The sequence below is a fragment of the Sciurus vulgaris genome (genome assembly GCF_902686455.1).
Source record: "Sciurus vulgaris genome assembly, chromosome: 4".
NCBI classification, from domain to species: Eukaryota; Metazoa; Chordata; class Mammalia; order Rodentia; family Sciuridae; genus Sciurus; species Sciurus vulgaris.
In genome coordinates, this window is record NC_136464.1 from 98,835,372 (window position 1) to 98,857,208 (window position 21,837).

General features: G+C 35.7%; 1 protein-coding gene across 12 annotated transcripts in view; it reads right to left on the reverse strand.

The window, feature by feature from the left end:
- Nucleotides 1-2,224: 2,224 nt before the first annotated feature.
- The window catches only part of ZMYM5 (zinc finger MYM-type containing 5), a 59,458-nt gene continuing 39,845 nt past the window's right edge, over nt 2,225-21,837 (reverse strand). For 7 of the 12 annotated variants that reach the window (XM_079138852.1, XM_079138856.1, XM_079138854.1 and 4 more), the window contains 3 exons: nt 21,565-21,727; nt 20,310-20,519; nt 2,232-3,635 (listed from right to left, as the gene is read on the reverse strand). In XM_079138852.1, coding sequence (XP_078994978.1) covers nt 2,883-3,635; nt 20,310-20,519; nt 21,565-21,727 — 1,126 coding nt within the window. In that variant the 3' untranslated portion in view covers nt 2,232-2,882. Of the gene's footprint in view, nt 3,636-18,274; nt 18,594-20,309; nt 20,520-21,564; nt 21,728-21,837 lie in introns of those variants that run through there. The other 5 variants (XM_079138857.1, XM_079138858.1, XR_013763661.1 and 2 more) reach the window with 5 other exon arrangements.

Consider the following 21,837-nt stretch of genomic DNA (forward strand, 5'->3'; position numbering starts at 1 on the left):
GCCGGCTTTGAATTCTTGATCTTCCTGCCTCAGCTTCCTGAGCCACTGGGATTACAGGTGTGCACTGGGATTGTAAGACAGCATTCATTCTCAAGTTTCAAATAATGTCAGTTTGTCAATTCTCTTAAAAAAATAATTACTGCTTTTTTGTGTCTCCCTTAAGATTTTCTTGCTGATGCCAAGATTATATTTTCCTGTTTTCTTACAGAACTTTACTTTTCATATCTACATCTGTGATCAATCGCAGATAAATTTCTTTGTATGGTACAACATGGGAGTCAACATGTACTTTTTCATATGGATATTCAATTTACCTAGCACCATTTATTGACAAGATCACCCTTTAATCACTGAATTACAGCGATGCCTTTGCAGTTAAGTCAGGTCATTATATATGTATAGTTTTGTTTTGGGGCTTTCTGTTCTCTAAGATTTTGCATTTCTGATAAACTTCAGAATCAGTTTCACCCCAAAACAAAATTCAATGACATTTTTCTGCAATAGTGTTGAATATAGATCAGTATGGGATGAACTGACATATTTATATAATTAATATCACCTCCCAACTTAGGAATATAGTTTATTTCTCTTTTTACTTGTCCTCCTACCTGCATCCTGCAGTACTATTAATGGAACCCAGGGTTTCATGCACACTATACAAGGGTCTACCACTGAGCTACATCCCCAGATCCCAGATTTTCTTTCATCTGTTTTAATAGGCTTCTGTAAAGAGATCAAGCACAACTTTCACAAGACCATTTCTATATATATTTTAGAAGCTATTGTAAAAAGTATTTAATTTCTTCTATTACTGATTGAGAAACAAGTTTTTGATATATTGGCCTTATAGGTTAACTACCTTGCCAAATTCCCTATTAATCTTGTTTGCTATAGTCTTTTGGGTTTTCAGTATATTGATATGTCCAGTGCAAGATTTATTCTAATTTTTCACTTATCTGTGGAACTGACTCTAGAATCCCAAGTAATGCTAAATAGAAGTGATCATATTGATCATCTTGGTCTTATTTCTGAGCTCTGAGAGAGGTAATAAGTATTTTGGTTGTAGGTTTGTTGTTGTTTGCAATGGTGGGTGGGGATTGGACTCAAGATCTCAAGCATACTAGGCAAGCATTCTACCACAACATTCAGTCTCTAGCAATAGGTTTTTAAGTTCCTTTTCCTAAAGAAGTTTCCCTCTTAAGTTTGCTGAGTTTTTTCTTATGAGTGCTCTTAAATTTTATCAAATTTCTGTATTGTTTTTCTCCATTTACCCATTTCTTATGTTAAATTATATCAGTTCATTTTCAAATGTTAATTATTTCATTGCTGAAGTAATCTTACTCGGTTATATCATCCCCTTTATTAATCAATAGAACCAATTGCTGATATTTTGTTTAGTATTTTTGTATGTTCATGAGTATGGGCTGTGATTTTTCTTTCTTATCATCTGAATTTATCATCTGGCTATTTCTGGCCCTATAAAACAAATCGGGGTCAGGCATAATGGTGTTTGCCTAGGATCCCAGCTGCTCTGATGGGACTGATAGGAGGATCACAAGTTCAAGGTCAGTCTGGGCAACTAAGGGGGACCCTGTCTCAATATAAAAATGGCTGGGGATGTAATTCAGTGATAGAGTGCCCCTGTGTTCAATGACCAGCACCACAGGGGAAAAAAGAATGCATCTTCTGCTCCTAGCCATTGCTCATATGCAATTGTTTCACAGGAAAAGTCTTGAAAGCAAATAAGCCCAAGTATATGTAAGATTTTAATATAATAAAACTGGCATCAGAGATCAGAAACAAAAGAGAATTACTGCCAGGCACAGTGTGGCACATGCCTGTAATCCCAGCAGCTTGGGAGGCCAAGGCAGGAGGATTGTGAGGTCAAAGCCAGCCTCAGCAATTTAGTGAGGCCCTAAGTGATTTAGCAAGACCTGGTTTCAAAATAAAAAATAGAAAATAAATGAGAATGTAGTCAGTACTTAAGTATTCCTAGGTTCAATCCCTGGTATGAAAATAAGAAAAGGTGAATCACTAAATTCATAGTGATGAGGACACTGACTGACCATATCAAAAAATTTAAATCTATTTCTCATATTTCATGTATAATGTATATATAGTTATCTTTCACAGGAAAAACAAAGCACTCACAATACTGATAAGTTAACTTAATATATTTTATTTTAATATTTCTTATATTTGAACCAACATAAAAATAGGTATATATTCTTTATGCTTATAGTTCTCATACAACAAAAGTTAAACATTTACAAATTAAATAACAAAAATATAAAACAAAAATGCAAATTAGTCATCTTATTTTTTTAATAAGAAATAATGCTGTTTTGCTCAAATAGAAAAATGTTTCATTCAAAAGAAATAAATCACAAATATTTGGTTTAATAGCAAAAGCTGTAGTTTCAGATTCCATTTTGTTCTTAAACAATGTTTTCAGTTTAATAATAAACATTCTGAAACAATGTTTTTACTAATAAAATGAGAATGCTTGTTCACATAGTGATCTTATTCAAATTGGCATAAATAATTTCAAGTCTTTCCTTCCTCTTTCATGGTAACCGGGAATATTAACTAAGCCCCACTAAACATGGCAGTTCTCAAACATCAATTTTAAAAAATGAGAACTGACAGACTGACAACTGAAAACTGTCTTTACTAAAATCTGTGATAACGACTACTGAATCCAATTAGTTTCAGATATGGAACAGGAACATTCTTGACTATTTATTTGCTATTATACTTATTGCTAATGAACTGTTGTAAGTTACTCTGAATAGGAGACTCACAACATAATGGTACTGACTTATGGTACAGATCTTTTCTGAGTAATGTTAAAGACACTGTCAAAATCCAAATCAGGTATATTATGTGTACAATAGCTGCACACCATCATTTTGCTCATCTTCATAGAATCTGTATTCTGCAGCTCCATCATTTTTATTTTTCTTTAAATCAGATTTTAATTTTGAATACTTAACACTATTATTGATGTGCATTTCGCTTTCTTCATGTTTACTAAGAATATGTGATAAATGCTGCCAATCTTTGCATCCATTCTCATTTTTCAGTTGATTTTTTCCTTCCCCAAAGAGTTTGCAATACAGGCAAAACACAGAATCTTTTGAGGTAGAATAAAGTAACCAGGATCTAGTTGTTTTCTCACCACTTGGAAGAATTCGTGTATAATAAGTTTCTGAAAACTTTCTCCCTGTATTGTCTTTTGGAAAGTTAAAATTTCTTACTTGAGGTGGATCATTTTCAACAAGAGTATCCCTTTGTTTAATATTCAGAATTCGGGGCCATGTACCTGGATCTGCAGAAAGCACAACTGGCATAATGGAATCTTCTGAATTTTTATTTTCCAGTTGCTCTTGAAATTTATCGGCTATGGCTGATATGGAAGGAGGTAAACTCTCATTCTGTTTGTTCTGTGAATTATCCAGGTTACATTCTGCTGAAACCTGAAGTTCCAAAATCTTTTCCTTTTTTTCTGGTACTCCCTCTAATTTTTCCAAAAGTGTATTTGATGATCCATATAATTTTCTTTCATTTTCTTCTTTGATGACATTTCTTTTTCTGTGTTCTAATGCTGATGTTTTTGATTTTGTTTCCATTACCTGGGAAGAAATAAGAGATTACAACTTTATTTTAAATTCTTAGCATTTTAAGAATTCTCTGATATATGAATAGCCAATAAACATGTGAAGATACTCATCATTAGTAATCAAAGAAATGCAAATCAGGGGATGGGGTTGTGACTCAGTGGTAGAGCACTTGCCTAGCATGTGTGAGGCACTGGGTTCGATCCTCAGCACCACATATAAATAAATGAATAAAATAATCATCTATCAACATCTAAAAAATTTTTAAAAAAAAGAAATGCAAATCAAAATGACAAAGCATACCACTTCCCACTTACTAGGATGAATATAATAAATAGATAATTATAAATGTTGATAAGGATGTACAGAAATAGAAAGGGGACGTGACTCATACTTATAATCCCAGTCTGTAATCCCAGATATAAAGAGATTGAGATAGGAAGATCACAAGTTCAAGGCCAGCCTAGGCAAGTTAGCAAGACCTTAACTTAAAATAAATAAATAAATAAATAAATAAAGGGTGGTGGGCCAGAGCCCTTGTATAACCTGTGGAAGGCCCGTCATTCAATCCTCAGTACTGGGGAAAATACCCAACAGGAACCTTCCTAAGGGGCTGGGGATATAGCTCAGTTGGTAGAATGCTTGCCTTAGAAGCACAAGGCCCTGGGTTCAAATCACCGGCACTGGAAAAAAAAAAGAAAAAAGAAAAAAAAAAAAGAACCTTCCTAAGGTGCTGGTGGGAATATAAAATGATGTATCTGGGACTGGGGAATATAGCTCAGTTGGTAGGGTGCGTGCCTCACATGCACAAGGTCCTAGGTTCAATCCCCAGCACAAAAAAGAAAAAATGATGTATCTGCTTTGAAAAACTGTTGCAGTTTGCCAGGCATGGTGGCCCATGCCTGTAATCCCAGTGGCTCTGGAGACTAAGACAGGAGGATTGCAAGTTCATAGCCAGCCTCAGCAACTTTGAGAGGCCCTACGCAATTGGTTAAGTGCCCCTGGGTTCAATTCCTGGTATCAAACAAACAAAAAAATGTGGCAGTTTCACTGAAGTTTAAACAGTTATCAGTTATCACATGACCCAGCAATTCTATTCCAAGCTATTCCACCCAAGACAAATATGAAAACATATGTTCGCACAAAAACATCCAGATGTGCATAGCAATTGTATTCCTAATAGAAAAAATTTGAAACAACTCTAATGGGTAGGAAAATGCAGTTTTATCCATTTAATGGACAATATGGTAATAAAGAAAAATGAAGTGCCAAGAGGTGTTACAACACAGATGAACCTTGAAAACAATACATGAAAGAAGTCAGAAAGTATCTCATATTTTTATAAGTCCACTGATGTCAAATGTCAAGAACAGGCAATTTTATACAGACAGAAGGTAAATTATAGTTGTCTAGGATATTTTTGGAGGGAGGGAAAATGGGGGTTGACTTTTTTTTTTTTTAGATGTTGATAGACCTTTATTTTATTCATTTATTTATATGCAGTGCTGAGAATTGAACCCAGTGCCTCACACATGCTAGGCTAGTGCTCTACCACTGAGCCACAACCCCAGCCCGAGGATTGCTTTTAACAGATGGGGTTTAGTGGTAAGAATGTTCTAAAATTGCTGATGGTAGGGCTAGGGATCTAGCTTAGTTGGTAGAGTGCTTGCCTTGCATGCACCAGGCCCTGGGTTCAATCCCCAGTACTACAAAAAAGGAAAAAAAAAAAAAAGTGGGGGTGGTCTATGGTGAATTGGAGGGCATGTTAATCATATCCCAATAAAATTCATGTAAAGGTCAATAAAATTTAAAATTCATTGATTCATTCTTTGTGGTACTGGGGATTGAACCTAGGGGTACTCTGCCACTGAGCTACATCCCCAACAATTTTCATTTTCATGAGACAGAGTCTTGCTAAGAGGCCCAACATGGAGACAATCTTAGAATTCTCCTGCCTCAGCCTCCTGAGTGGCTGGAATTACAGATGTGTGCCACCACACCCCACAAAACAGCATTTACTTAGAGCAGTGAAACTGCCATGAAGAATTCCTTCAACACCATATATGCATGCACATGTATGACATAGAGAGAACTCTCAATTTTAGAAATTATTTTTTTGAAACAGGGTCTCTACATTGTCCAGGCTAGTCTGGAACTTCTGGACTCTTAAGGAAATCCTTCTGCCTTAGCCCTTAAATTCTGGGACTATAGGTACATGCCATCATACCCAGCTTTCAGAAATTCTAAATTCATCATTAATAGTAAATAATTACTACTTTAATTTGTTATAATCAAAGTACTTGTGGATTTAAAGAGAAAACTGGGCATACTATTTTTAATATAGTAACACAAAGAGAACAAATTTAATTTGAAGATCTTAATCAACTAAGGAAGAGCTCCTTGCTTAAGCAGATATTTTAAAAATATTTTTTTAGTTGTAGATGGGCACAAAACCTTTATTTTATTTATTTTTATGTGATGCTGAGCATCAAACCCAGTGCCTCACACATGCTAGGCAAGCACTCTACCACTGAACCACAACCCTAACCCCAAAAGTAGATTACTTATTTATTTAAAATATTTTTAGTTGTAGTTGGACACAATACCTTTATTTTTATTTTTGTTTATTTTTATGTGGTGCTGAGGATTGAACCCAGGGTCTCACATGTGTAAGGTAAGCGCTCCACCACTGAGCCACAACCCCAGCCCAATTTTTTTTTTTTTCTTATTAAATTTTTATTCCACTTTCACTCTAAATGTAAGAGCTCCTCATTAATTCCTCATCCCTGGGAAGCAAAACACCACATTAGTGAAAGCAAAAAATGAAAGCTTATCTCTTTATGTATCCAAACTAATTCATAAATTCTTAATTCAGTTTTGAATTAAAGTAACATAAACTACAGAGATAATATAGCATAGTATAACACAGTAGAAAAGTATGTAAAGCACTATGTGCATGTGACTCTGGGCAAGTCACATAAACTTCCTGAGTCTTTGTTCCTCTCCATAAAATGAGCATGTTAATACCAATCTCAAGGGATTCACAGTATAAGATGTGCTAAAAAAAAAAAAAAAAAAAAAAAAAAAAAATCCTAGGAAATTAGGTGTGTGTACAATATTAATTATAACTATGTTTTCTAAACATAACAGCACTGTATGCAATCTAACTTTTTCTTGGAAAAAGAAATTTCAAAGACATTTAATAGGATAGAATAAAAAATATGAATACAAATAGCATAAATTTTTTTCTAATAAAATTTGAAATGAAAAATGTCAGATGCACTCAACATGAACTGTAAAATTCACTTCTATAATTCATGGGTTAATGTAGAAATAACAAAGTCCTACATATCATGGAGGGAGAAATTTTTTAGCCTTAAATGGGTTTGTGTGAAAACAGAAAGACTGAAAATAAAGGTCCTAAGTGGAAAAATAAGCTTGAGAAAGAACAAGAACATAAACTTTAAAAATGCCCAAAGAAATAATGTAGATAAAGGCAAAACTTACAGAAACAGAAACAGCATTGAGAAGCAGAACAAAAGCTGGCTCTGGCAAAGATGAATAAAAGACTGGGGGCTGGGGAGATAGCTCAGCAGGTAGAGTGCTTGCCTGAGTTCGATCCCCAGTACCGCAAAAAAAAAAAAAAACCTAACGAGAGAGGTCAAAGTCCTCTACAATGAAAACTACAGAACACTAAAGAAAGAAATTGAAGAAGACCTTAGAAGATGGAAAGATCTCCCATGCTCTTGGATAGGCAGAATTAATTGTCAAATGGCCATATTACCAAAACTGTTATATGGATTTAAAGTAATTCCTATTAAAATCCAATGACATTCTTTATAGAACTAGAAAAAACAATCATGAAATTCATTTGGAAAAATAAGAGACCCAGAATAGTCAAAGCAATCCTTAGGAAAAGGGTGAAGCAGGAGGCAACCCAATACCAGACCTTAAACAATACTACAGAACTACAGTAACAAAAATGGCATGGTATTAGCACCAAAACAGACCGGCAGACCAATAGGTCAGAATAGAAGACACAGAGACAACCCACATAAATACAGTTATCTTATGCTAGACAAAGGCACCATAAACATACATTGAAGAAAAGATAGCCTAGTCAACAAATGGTGCTGGGAAAAAAATCTATACATAGCAAAATAAAATTAAACCTCTCTCACCCTACACAAAAATCAACTCAAAGTGGATCAATGACTTAGGCACTAGAAAAGAGACCCTGTGCCTAACAGAAGGAAAAGTAGGACCAAATCTCCACCATGTTAGCTTAGGAACTGACTTCCTTAACCAGACTCCTAAAGCACAAGAAATAAAATCAATAATCAATAAATGGGATGGTATCAAACTAAAAAGCTTCACAGCAAAGGAAACAATAATGTGGAGTCTACAGAATGGGGAAAAAATCTTTACCATACACATCTCAGACAGATCATTGATCTCTGGGATATATAAAAGAATCCCCAAAATATTAACACCAGGGCTGAGTTTGTGGCTTAGTGGTAGAGTGCTTGCCTAGCATGTGTGAGGCACTGGGTTCAATCCTCCCAATTTTTTAAAGTTAGATTAACACTATATATTCAAAGCAGAATGTTATACATTGATATCTTTTCACCAAATTGCCAGAAAAATTTAATTTTGTTTTTGTTTTTGCACATTTTATTGCCATCAACTGAAATCTATAATAAAAACACATTATTTTGGTTTCAATAAAATTATAATAAAATGCAAAAATGGTTCAAAATAACAAAGATGTATGATATGTGAATGGTATCCTATTAGCTATATAGCACAAACTGAACACCACGAGCACTGGAACAGAAAAAAATAAGGGCATTTGTTTTATTCTGAAAGCAAATGGCAGCACTGGAGAAAAAAAAAAAGCAGAGAAGTGATATATCAGTTTAGAAAGACTACTCTGATTGTATTATGAATTTTCAACAGTAAATAAGCAAGAATTAAAGTACAGAGGTCAGTCAGGAAGCCGTGGTGATAATTCTGGCAAGAGATGATGGTAACTATGTCTAAGATTATAGCAAAAGAAATAGGATTGATTGAAACAAGTCTGGGAGGAGAACCTGGATTAGTTAGTGATTAAGAGGCTTTGTGGGGGAGGGGCTGGGGATATAGCTCAGTTGGTAGAGTGCTTGCCTTGCAAGCATAAGGCCCTAGGTTCGTCCCCAGCACCAAAAAAAAAAAAAGAGGCTTTGGGGGTCAAGGAAGAAGGAAAGGTAAAGAATGAGCATCTGACTGGATCATGGGGTCATTTAATGATATGAGAAAGAAGAAAACCAGGTTTAAGATAGTGAATCTAAGGTATCTGTAGAATATTCAAAGAGAATATAAATGGATACACTGGCCTAAACTCAGAGAAATATAAATTGGAAATACGTTCTTGGAAATCATCAAAATATTGTATGAGAACCATATGAGACAAAAGCCTTTTCTCTTTCCTTCCTGCATTTCTTGGTAAAGAATTGAGAGTTTTTACAGTTCTCAATGGAAGGGCTACTTCCCAAATGTATGATGTTGGTCAAGTTAATCTCCTAAATTTCAGATTCCTTAAACTGAGAATACTAGTTATACTTAACTGTGAAGATTATTTAGATGAATAAATGAGAAAGTATATGTAAAGCTGTAGGCATATGGCACCACAGAGAACTCATGTTAGCTATTATTACTGAAATACACATGGATATTCAATTATTTGACAATTATTGAATATGTTCATTAACAAAGAACTGATGATATAAAGACAAGGCTGGATGATTCAGCTACCTGTTGATACAAAGGTTCATAGATCTTTTGCTATATATATATATATATGTATATTTTTTTTTTTTTTTTTTTTTTTTTTTTTTTTTGAGGGAACTAGGTACTGAAGTTTGAACCCAGAGGTGCTTTACTACTGAGCCACATTAACAGCCCTTTTCATTTTGAGTCAGGGTCTCACTAAATTGCTGAGGCTGGTCTTAAAACTTGTGATTCTCCTGCCTCAGCCTCCTAAGTCACTGGAATTACAGGCATGCACCACCATGTTTGGTCTGCCCTATACTCTAGGTTCTAAAGTTAAACTGTTCATGTCTTCTCCATTTATATCAGTCAGGCACTCTTTCTAGAAACACCCTATGAGATTCTTTGGGAAAAAAAATGTTTTTCCAACAATAATTTAGTGTAACTACTTCATTTTTCAGTCACAAAGAACATCTTACTGATGATCTGGATGAAAACAGAAGCAAATAAGAGGTAGGTGAGGAAGGCACCAACTAAAGTGTCTAAAAAAGAACATCAAGAAAAGAACCACTAGATCAGGGAGTAAAGGTACACATTTGTAATCTCAGCTATGTAGTCTCAGCTCAGAAGCAGGAGGATCACTTGAGCCCACAAGTTTGAGACTGTGTTAGCTTTTTTCTTTTTTATATATACATTTTATTTATTTTAGTTAAGACTATCAAACTGATGAGTTTGTAGAAATAGGTAACACAGAAAAGATCTTTTATATTTTAACTGATAACTTATTTTTGTCTGCCTAGCATCAATTTCCCTTTCTTCTGGAAACAGGACCCTAGTTTTCCCTCATCCTGTTTTGGGTGAGGCTGTTTCCTCTCCATGAATCAGGCTGACCACAGCAATTGATTGAAAAAAGGGTATACGACCCAAATCAGTTCAATTTGATTCAGTTTTAAGGCTTTTGTTGTGTTCAATGAAGAAGAGTCACTCTCTTTCCACTTGAAATTGAGAGGATATAAAATCAGTGGCCACTCTTGTCCACCCCTGGAAAGAAGCCATTGGAATGTAGCCAATGCCAAGAGAAAAATACTAGTCCTTATGAGAACATTGAGTCTCTGGAGCCAGTCAGGCCTCGAGTCAGGTCTATCATTGGACTGTCCAATTATAAAAGCCAATAAATTCCTTTATTATTGCAATCCGGCTAGTTTGCACTGGGATTCTGTGATCTCTCTTCCCAGACCTCAGAAGGGATATCACCTTCACCCACTCAAATTAACTCAAGACAGACTGGAGCAGAACAAGGCCACCTGTATGGTCACAGTCACCACCAGCACCAGGGCCAAGGGAACTGCCATAATCTAGTCAGCTTTTATTGTGACCAAAGTATCTGATAAGAACAATTTAGAAGAGGAAAAGTTTATTTTGGTTCATCGTTTCAAAGATCTCACTGGGCATGCACAAGGCCCTAGGTTAATCCCCAGCACCACACACACAGAGTCCATGGTTGGCCAACTCCACTGCTCTGGGCAAGAGGTGAAGCAGAGTATCAAGGCAGAAGAATGTGGTAGAGGAAAGTTGCTCAGCTCATGTCAGCTGGGAAGCAGAGAGGTAGGGCATATGAATGGAGGAAAAGAGGTCAGGATCAGAAAAAGTGTCTAGGACCATGCCCCCAGTGAACCTACTTTCTCCAGCCATGCCCAACCTGCCTACGATTACCACCATTCAAATTATTATCCATCAAATAGATTATTCCATAGATGATGTTAAAGCCCTCATGATCCAGTTAATGCCCCAAATCCCCGCTTCTGAATCTCGCTGAGTTGGGGACCATGTTTTACACATAGGAGCTTTTGAGGGGATATTCCAGATCTAAACAATAACAGAGAACAACCTGGGCAACACTAAAACCACCACTTAAAAAACAAAAAGCTATTAGATTTGCTAGAGATTACTAAACTGAAAATTTATGACTTTTGGGGATAAGACATGAGTATAATTGAATATTCCACTGAAAGCAACAGTACACACTAATGAAGGTTTCAAATGTGACTCTATTGTTAGATACTATCTTTTTTTTTTCTTTTTCTTTTGGTACTGGGGATTGAATTCAGGGGCACTTGACCACTGAATCACCTCTCCAGTCCTATTTTGTATTTTATTTAGAGACAGGGTCTCACTGAGTTGTTAGCACCTTGCTTTTGCTGAGGCTGACTTTGAACTATTGATCCTCCTGCCTCAGCCTCCTAAGCTGCTGGGATTATAGTTGTGTGCCACCATGCCTGGCTAGATATCATCTTAATATTGGTTTCTTTTTTCCTTCCTTCCTTCCTTTGTGGTGTGTATCTGTGTTTGGCAGTACTAGAGATTGAACCCAGGCCTTGCACATTCTAAGCTAGTACTCTCCCACTGAGCTATATGTTCAGCCCTTAACTATATGAACATATGAGCTATATGTTCAATTATTTTGAACATTTAAAAATTAAATATAGAGGCTGGGGCTGGGGCTCAGTGGTAGAGCACTTGACTGGGATGTATGAGGCCCCGGGTTCAATTCTCAGCACCATATATAAATAAATAAATTTAAAAAAGGTCCATGGACAACTCAGAAAATATATATTAAAGAAATTAAAATTAAATATACATCAACTAGTTAAACCAAGTTGACTAAAATGAATAACAGTCCTATACCCCTATACTAATTTCCCCTATCTGCAAAGTTAAAATTAACCAAAAATAGAACCTTTTTAACTGTGTATGTGTGTGTATGTGTGGTGCTGGGGACCACAGGACCTTACTCATGCTAGGCAAGTGCTCTATTTCAGCTACAACACTGGTCCCTTATTATTTCCATATATTATAGTAACATTTTTATCACTATTTACTGATTTTTCCTCCCAGTTTTAGATATCATCAATTGATTTCTCAATTGGGAAGAAGGAAACTTAGTTGTTCTTCCTCTAACTGGGCTGACCACACACAGTACCCAGATACTCACATATCCTTTGGTTACAAAGTCTTTTGGGCAGGATAACTTTTATTTTGAGGGACTAATTCATATTCAGCAGCATTTCTGCCTTCTACCCACTAAATGCCAGCAGCAACCTCCAAGGTATGACTGTAAAAAATATGTCCAGATGTTGCCAAATGTTCTCAAAGGGGTCAAAATCAACCCCTGATAGAGCAAAATTGTCTTTACATTTTATGACTGTGTATGTGATTGAACAAAAAGTAACTCACTGGATGCAGTGGTGCACGCCCATAATCCCTATGGCTTGGGAGGCTGAGGCAAGAGGATCACAAATTCAAAGCTGGCCTCAGCAATTTAGCAAGGTGCTAAGCAACTCAGTGAGACCCTGTCTCTAAATAAAATACAAAATAGGGCTGGGGAGGTGACTCAGTGGTCAAGTGCCCCTGAGTTCAAACCCTGGTACCAAAATAGTCACTAACTGGAAGATTTTGGGGTTTTCTGATTTTTTTTTATTATTATTTTTTTAAATTTTGAGACAGGGCCTCATTAAGTTGCTGAGGATGGTTTTGAACTTGCAATCCTCCAGCCTCAGCCTCCAGAGACACTGGGATTACAGGGCGCACCACCATGCTTAGCAATCAGTTTTAAGGTCTTTGTATATCACAATGCATAGGGATGTTTTCAGATGTCTTTGACAGAAAACATTACTATTAGTCTTTTTTTTTTTTCTTTTGCTGGTCTTCTTAGGTCTGCTACTAATGGTTTCAAAATATTTATGTACTGTGTGGGAGAAATGCACGTTTATGAAACTTCTGTAGTATATAGGAATATGAAGCCTGTGTTTTTGAGTTAGTTTTCATTACTCAAATATGAAATGTTGTATTTCAGATTTTCTTCAAGGGGATTAGAATGGTAGGTAATAAAGTTACTCAAAAAAGCCTGAGCCAGGTGCAATGGCTCACACCTGTAATTTCAGGTGAGGAGGCTAAGGCAGGAGGATCTCAAATTTGAAGGCAGTCTGATTAAATTTAGTGAAATCTTGTCTCAAAATAAAAATGAAAAAATTTAGCAATGGAGCTGAACGGCATTTGCTTAGCGCACGTGTGAAGCCCTGAGTTCAATCTCCAGTATAGAAGAAGAAAAAAAATCAAACATCTAGATATACGGCTGCTATTTGGCCTATGTATATTTCCCCATTTTTACCTCTTCTGATATTAATTTACTAATAAAAATTTGTACTCTACATGTAATCCTTATGCTTTTCAGAGGATAAACGTTCATTTCTAAGTTCACTGTCCTTAACTCAGCAAAAAACACAGGTATATCTAAATCATCCATTTAAGAGAGAAAAAAAGGGCTAGAATTGTAGCACAGTGAGAGCACTTGCCTAGAATGTGTGAGGCACTGGGTTTGATTAAAGGCCCATTGACAACTAAAAAATATTTTAAAAGTAAATAAAGACTGTAAATATTAAGATTTAACAGATTTTTATTACCAAATTAGAAACTGCATTACTTTTGCCATGCACCATTTTTGAAAAAATAACATTTAAAATTTTTTCATCTATTTTTAAACTGTTCACTGTACTCTTCTATAAACCATCTCCAAAAGCTTTGTTGAATATTAGGAACAGTGTACATAGAGAGCATAAGCCTTCCTTGCAAAAACAACTTAAAAGTGAACTATGGGTATTTATTGTTTGTTCTACTAATAATCTAGCATTTAAGGGTTAATTCCCCCCAAAGTGAACTACGTAAATCCTATCAGTGAAATGGGATTAAGAATGTTCTTAGCTTTATGCTTATGATCCACTTCAACTTAATTTTTGTATATGGAATAAAATGGGATCAAGTTTCATTTATTTCCATACAAATGAGAACAATGCTTTAGCATCTCTCTCTCTCTTTTTTTTTTTTTTTTTTGGTACCAGGGTTTGAACCCAGAGGTGCTTAACCAGTAAGCCACATCCCCAGCCCATTTTTTATGTTTCATTTAGAGACAGGGTCCTGCTGAGTTGCTAAGTGCTGCACTAAATTGCTGAGGCTGACTTTGAATTCATGATCCTCCTGCCTCAGCCTCCTGAATTGCTAGGATTACAGGTGTGCATCACTGCATTCAGCCACCATCATTTCTTTTTTTTTCTTTTTTAGGTACTGGGGATTGAACTTTTTCTTCTATAAGATGCAGGGTCTCTGGTCTGATTTCAAGGTCCTTGATCCATTGTGAGTTGATTTTTGTGCAGGGTATTTGTATTCTTGGTGTAGAGTTTTTTGAGTTCTTTATACATTCTGGAAATTAGTGCTCTATCTGAAGTATGAGTGCCAAAAATATTCTCCCACTCTGTAGACTCTCTCTTCACATTACTGATTGTTTCCTTTGCTGAGAGAAAGCTATTTAGTTTGAATCTATCCCAGTTATTAATTCTTGCTTTTATTTCTTGTGCTATGGGAGTCCTATTGAGGAAGTCTAATCCTAAGCCAACAAGGTGAAGATTTGACATACTTTTTCTTCTATAAGATGCAGGGTCTCTGGTCTGATTTCAAGGTCCTTGATCCATTGTGAGTTGATTTTTGTGCAGGGTGAGAGATATGGGTTTAGTTTCACTGTTGCATATGGATTTCCAGTTTTCCCAGCACCATTTGTTGAAGAGGCTATCTTTTCTCCATTGCATATTTTTGGTCCCTTTGTCTAGTATGAGAAAATTGTATTTATTTGGGTTTGTGTCCACATCCTCTATTCTGTACCACTGATCTATTTTGGTGCCAATACTATGCTGTTTTTGTTATTGCTGTTACTGCTTTGTAGTATAGTTGAAGTTCTGGTATTGCGATACCCTGTTTCATTCTTCCTGCTAAGGACTGCTTTAGCTATTCTGGGTTTCTTATTCTTCCAGATGAATTTCATGATTGCTTGCTCTATTTCTGTGAGGTACGTCATTGGGATTTTAATTGGAATTGCATTGAATCTGTATAACACTTTTGGTAGTATGGCCATTTTGACAATATTAATTCTGCCTATCCAAGAACATGGGAGTTCTTTCCATCTTCTAAGTTCTTCCTCAATTTCTTTCTTCAATGTTTTGTAGTTTTCATTGTAGAGATCTTTTATCTCTTTTGTGAGACTCATTCCCAAGTATTTTATGTCTTTTGAGGCTATGGCAAATGGAGTTGTTTTCCTCATTTCCCTTTCAGCTGTTTCGTCACTTGTGTATAAAAATGCTTTAGATTTATGCATGTTGATTTTATAGCCTGCTATTTTGCTGAATTCATTGATGAGGTCTAGAAGTTTTCTGGAGGAGGTTTTTGGATTCTCTAAATAGAGGACCATGTCATCCGCAAATAGTGACAGCTTAAGTTCCTCTTTTTCTATTTGTATCCCTTTAATTTCTTTGGTCTGCCTAATTGCCGTGGCTAGAGTTTCGAGGACAATGTTGAATAGAAGTGGTGAAAGAGGACATCCCTATCTTGTTCCCGTTTTTAAAGGGAATGGTTTCAGTTTTTCTCCATTAAGAATGATGCTGGCCATGGGCTTAGCATAAATAGCCTTTACAATGTTCAGGTATGTTCCTACTATCCCTGTTTTTTCTAGTATTTTGAGCATGAAGGGGTGTTGTATTTTGTTGACGCTTTTTCTGCGTCAATTGAAATAAACATATGATTCTTATCCTTAAGTCTACTGACATGATGGATTATGTTTATTGATTTATGGATGTTAAACCATCCTTGCATTCCAGGGATGAACCCCACTTGATCATGGTGCACGATTTTCTTAATATGTTTTTGAATACAGTTTGCCAATATTTTGTTAAGGATCTTTGTATCTATATTCATCAAGGATTCTGGTCTAAAATTTTCTTTCCTTGATTTGTCTTTGCCTGGTTTGGGTGTGAGGGTGATATTAGCTTCATAGAATGAATTTGGTAGGGTACTCTCCTTTTCTATTTCCTGGAATAGTTTGAGAAGTATTGGAATGAGTTCTTCTTTGAAGGTCTTGTAGAAGTCAGCTGAGAATCCATCTGGTCCTTGGCTTTTCTTGGATGGTAGGTTTTTAATGGCTTCTTCTATTTCATTGCTTGATATTGATCTATTTAAATTGTGTATGTCCTCCTGGTTCAGTTTGGGAGGAGAATATGTCTCTAGAATGTGTTCGGTAGTTTCTATTTTGTTGGAATACAGATTTTCAAAGTAGCTTCTCATTATGTTCTGTATCTCAGTGGTGTCTGTCATGATATTTCCTTTTGCATCACGAATTTTAGTAATTTGAGTTTTCTCTCTCCTACTCTTTGTTAGTGTGGCTAAGGGTTTGTCTGTTTTGTTTACTTTCTCAAAAAACCAACTTTTTGTTTTGTCAATTTTTTGAATTGTTTCTTTTGTTTCAATTTCATTGATTTCAGCTCTGATTTTAATTATTTCCTGTCTTCTACTACTTTTGCTGTTATTCTGTTCTTCTTTTTCTAGGGCTTTGAGCTGTAATGTTAGGTCATTTAGTTGTTGACTTTTCATTCTTTTCTGGAATGCTCTCCAAGCAATGAATTTTCCTCTTAGTACCGCTTTCATAGTGTCCCAGAGATTTTGATATGTTGTATCATTGTTCTCATTTACCTCTAACAATTTATCTCCTCCCTGATGTTTTTCTGTTATCCATGTTTCATTCAATAGCATATTATTTAGTCTCCAGGTGTTGGAGTTTTTTCTGTTTTTTATTTTGTCATTGATTTCTACTTTCATTCCATTATGATGTGATACAACACAAGGCAGTATCTCTATTTTTTTGCATTTCCTAAGGGCTGCTTTGTGGCATAATATGGTCTCTTTTCGAGAAGGTTCCATGTGCTGTTGAGAAGAAAGTGTATTTGCTTGTTGATGGATGGAATATTCTGTATATGTCTGTTAAGTCTAGGTTATTGATTGTGTTATTGAGTTCTATGGTTTCTTTGTTTGGTTTTTGTTTGGAAGATCTAGTGGTGACAGCGGTGCATTAAAGTCACCCAGAATTAGTGTGTTGTGGTCTATTTGATTCCTGAAACTGAGAAGGATTTGTTTGATGTACAGGGATGCACCATTGTTTGGGGCATAAATATTTACTATTGTTATGTCTTCCTGATTCATGGTTCCCTTAAGCAGTATGAAATGTCCTTCTTTATTTCTTCTAACTTTGGCTTGAAGTCCACTTTATCTGATATAAGAATGGAAATCCCTGCTTTTTTACTGAGTCCATGTGCATGGTAGGTTTTTTCCCATCCTTTCACCTTTAGTCTGTGGATGTCTTTTTCTATGAGATGAGTCTCTCGCAGGCAGCATATTGTTGGGTCTTTCTTTTTAATCCATTCTGCCAGTCTAGGTCTTTTGATTGATGAGTTTAGGCCATTAATGTTCAGGGTTATTATTGAGGTATGATTTGTTTTCCCAGTCATTTGGCTTATTTTTGGTTTTTAAGTTGGCTTGGTTTCTCCTTTGAGTGGTTTTTCTCTAAGGTAGTTCCTCCCTTTGCTGACCTCCATTGTTGTTTTTCATTTCCTCCTAATGGAATATTTTGTTGAGAACATTCTGTAGCGCAGGATTTCTATTTGTAAATTCTCTTAACTTTTGTTTATCATGGAAGGATTTCATTTCATCTTCAAATCTGAAGGTTAGTTTTGCTGGGTATAGGATTCTTGGTTGGCAACCATGTTCTTTCAGAGCTTGAAATACATTGTTCCAGGCCCTTCTAGCTTTTAGAGTCTGGGTTGAGAAGTTGGCTGCTATCCGTATTGGTCTCCCCCTATATGTTATCTGATGCTTTTCTCTCGTGGCCTTCAAAATCCTATTTTGAAAGTTAGACATTTTTCATTTCTTTAAAAAAAAAAAAAAACAAAAAAACCCTTGCTCTTCTCATCAAGATAATTTGGTATCTTTAAACATGAAATGACTGGTACTGGCATTGTAGTTCAGTGGTAAAGCACTTGCCTAAGTGTGCACGAGGCCCTAGGTTCAATCCCCGGCATAAATAAATAAATACCCAACTGACTTCATATGTGGTTCTATTTCTAGACTACCTTCTATTCCACTGATCTGTTTGCTTATATGCCAATACCATACTGCCTTGATTATTGAACCTTTTAGTATCTTTAAATGACATAATTTATTAATTCCTTAACACATACATCATACCACATACAAAATTAATTCAAGATGAATCACAGACTTAAAAATGAAAGCTTAAACTACAAGGCTTCTAGGGCCGGAATGGCAGAGAACCTGCCTTCAGTTCAATGTCCAGCACTGAAAAAAAGAAAGCATCCAGAAGACAATGTAGAAAAGTATCTCTGTAACATTGGTAGGCAAAGATTCCTTTAATAGGGTACAAACAATCAGAAAAGCAAGTAATATTTTAAACTTTATAAAAAGTAAAACCTGTGCTTTTCAAAAGCAACATTAAGAAATGAAAGACAAATCAGTCTGAAAGAAAATCTGCTGAATACATTTATTTTACAAATAATATGTATCCATAATATTTAAAGAATTCCAACAACTTAACAAAAGGCAACCCAATTTAAGCTGGGCATGGTAGTGTGTACCTATAGCCCCAGCTACTGGGGAGGCTGAGGCAGGAGTTCCAGGACAGCCTGGACAACATAGAGAGTTGTGGTCTCAAAATAAAGAGACAACTCAATTTAAAAAATTATCTGGGCTGGAGCTGTGGCTCAGTGGTACAGCACTCGCCTAGCATGTGCAAGGCACTGGGTTTGATTCTCAGCATCACATTAAAAAATAAATAAAGATATTATACCCAAATGATATAATGGGGGTGGGGGTATGGGGAGTGAGAGTAGAAAGGAGGAACTTTAGATTATGTAGAAGGAAATGGGGGGGGTATGAAAAATGGGGGAATGAGAGACATCATTACCCTATGTACATGTATGATTACACGAATGGTATGAATCTATATCATGTACAACCACAGGTAAGGAATGATGTACCCTCATTTGTGTAAAGTAAACCAAAATGCAGTCTGTAAAAAATTTAAAAAAAATTTAAATAAATAAATATAGAAAAAAGATGTTATATCCACCTATAGCTAAAAATACTTTTTAAAAAAATTGTCTGTAATGCCAGTAACTCTGGAGGGTGAGGCAAAAGGATCACAACTTTGAGACCAGCCTGGACAACTAAGCAGGAATGTCTCAAAATAAAAGTATTTTATTTTTATAAAATATATAATATAAAATAAAACTGGGCATGGTGATACACTCCTATAATCCCAGAGACTTGGGAGGCTGAGGCAGAAGGATCACAAGTTGGAGGCCAGTCTCAGCAATTTAGAGAGATTCTGTCTCAATAAATACAATTAAAAGGGTTGGAGATTTAGCTCAGTGGTAATTCATCCCTGGGTTCAATCCCCAGAACCAAAATAATTAGATGAATAAAAATAAAGGCTGGGGATTTGGCTCAGTGGTAGTACTCCTGGGAACAGTTCGTAGCACAGGCATGTGCGTGCACACACACACACACACACACACACACACACAAAGATTTGAATATATAAAATGATCTTTTGATGAAAAGGAAGTATTGGTTACCTGGGAAATGATGTAAATTAAAACCACAATTAAACCATCATTTTAACACTAGAATGGCTTAAATCAAACAACACCAAATTTTGGTTAGACTGTGGAGTTACTGGATTAAGCTGTTAGTGGGAATACAAAATGCAGAGAAGAAAAAACATTTAAAACAAGTTTACTTACAACAATGGATAAATTTCAGTATTGTACAACTGAGGATGCAACTCAGTAGTAGAGTGCTTGCCTAGCACTTGTGAGTTCAAAACCCAGTATCATGCAAAATAATAATAGAGGATTTCAATAGTAAGCTGAGATGGGTCAGAGCTCAATAACAGAATAACAAAATGGAACTAGATGAAGTTCGAAGATAAATTTGGTTAATGTAAGCTAACAGGGCTAAGTTATTACATACTTGATCATTAGAAAGAATTACCTGTTTATATTCAGTAACACAACTTTGGGAGCAAAATCGCTTCTGCTGACCTCCAATGAGGATATTGTTTCCAGCATTTTTATTGGGCATGTACTCTCCACACTGTTCACAGCAGTTCATTATTAGACCATTGGCCAATCTGTACTTATTAAAGCAATGGTTGCTGCATAGCTTGTGTGTCACATTATTAACACTGACTTCATGGCGAATCTAAAAGAAAACAAAATTAACTAAAATATATGAACCAGATTAGTAAAAAAAAAAAAAAAAAAAGTAATGAAACTAGTTTCTGCAAAAGAAACAAAGAACCCCAAATAATCTCTTAGTGAAACATTTAAAAAAAAAAGCATTGTTATTCTTTCACTTTTTCTTTCTTTGTAAAATCAAGATTCGCAGAAGAAAAAGTAATTCCTGAAGACATAAGAATGACAAAACTGGACTGGGAATTCTTTTTTTTTTTTTTTTTTTTTTTGCAGGGGTTACCAGGGATTGAACTCAGGGGTGCTTATATCACTAAGTCATATCACCAGCCTTTTTTTTTTTTTTTTGAGACAGGGTCTCACTAAGTTGCTGAGGCTGGCTTTGACCTTATGATCCTCCTGCCTCAGCCTCCTGAGTTGCTGGATTACAGGAAAATGCCATTCTTAATGTTAAGTTTACTACCCTAGAACATTCATAGGCAGGGATATGGGAAACAATATTATCCATGTTCAGGATGGTGTCAGTGTATCTATAAGCAAGGTGGTTCTCAACGTGGTAAAGGATAAAATCATATCCTGATCTGCACAGCTATCAGATCACCTGCACCAAATATAGTTATCAAAAATAGCATAAAACAAGGACTTCCTGAATGCATGTTTGTTCTCCTCTTTTCACAATTCAAAAGATGGGAATATCATTTAATGCTAAAGAAACAAATGCATTGTTTCATGTGTTCTTGTGCTAGGATCTGTTGCTTCCCTCGTGTTCTGAAACTACACTTTTCTTTAGTGTTATTACTATGAACAGAAATCCACCATTAAATTGTTGACTTATTTGATTATACCGAATTCCATAAAAACAAATGTATACTTTCCATACAATACAAATGGGATATTAGTTAATATGATAGTTCGAGTATATCCATATTCCACCTTTTAACTTCAAGGTGTATATACAGGATATCTGCATTAGGTGGCAGAGCTTATAAGAGCACTTAAAAGTTACAATTATCCCAGTTAACCTAAGTTAATAATTTAGGTATAAAAATTCAGACCTCTGTTAATTTACTACAGATTGTACATCTTGACTTATTAAAAAATCCTTTTCTAAGATTCTGGTTGTCTTCACAGGGAGACAAAGATGTACTACAAAATTCTTGGAAGGATTTGCTTGATTCTAGTGAAGTAACAACAGTAGCCTTCTTTGTAGATGCATCTCTGAAATACAAAGGATAGACAATTTAAGACACTGTTTCCTTTTTTGTTTTTTGTACTGGGGATCAAATCCAGGTCTCACACATGCTAAACAAGCATTCTACCACTGAGCT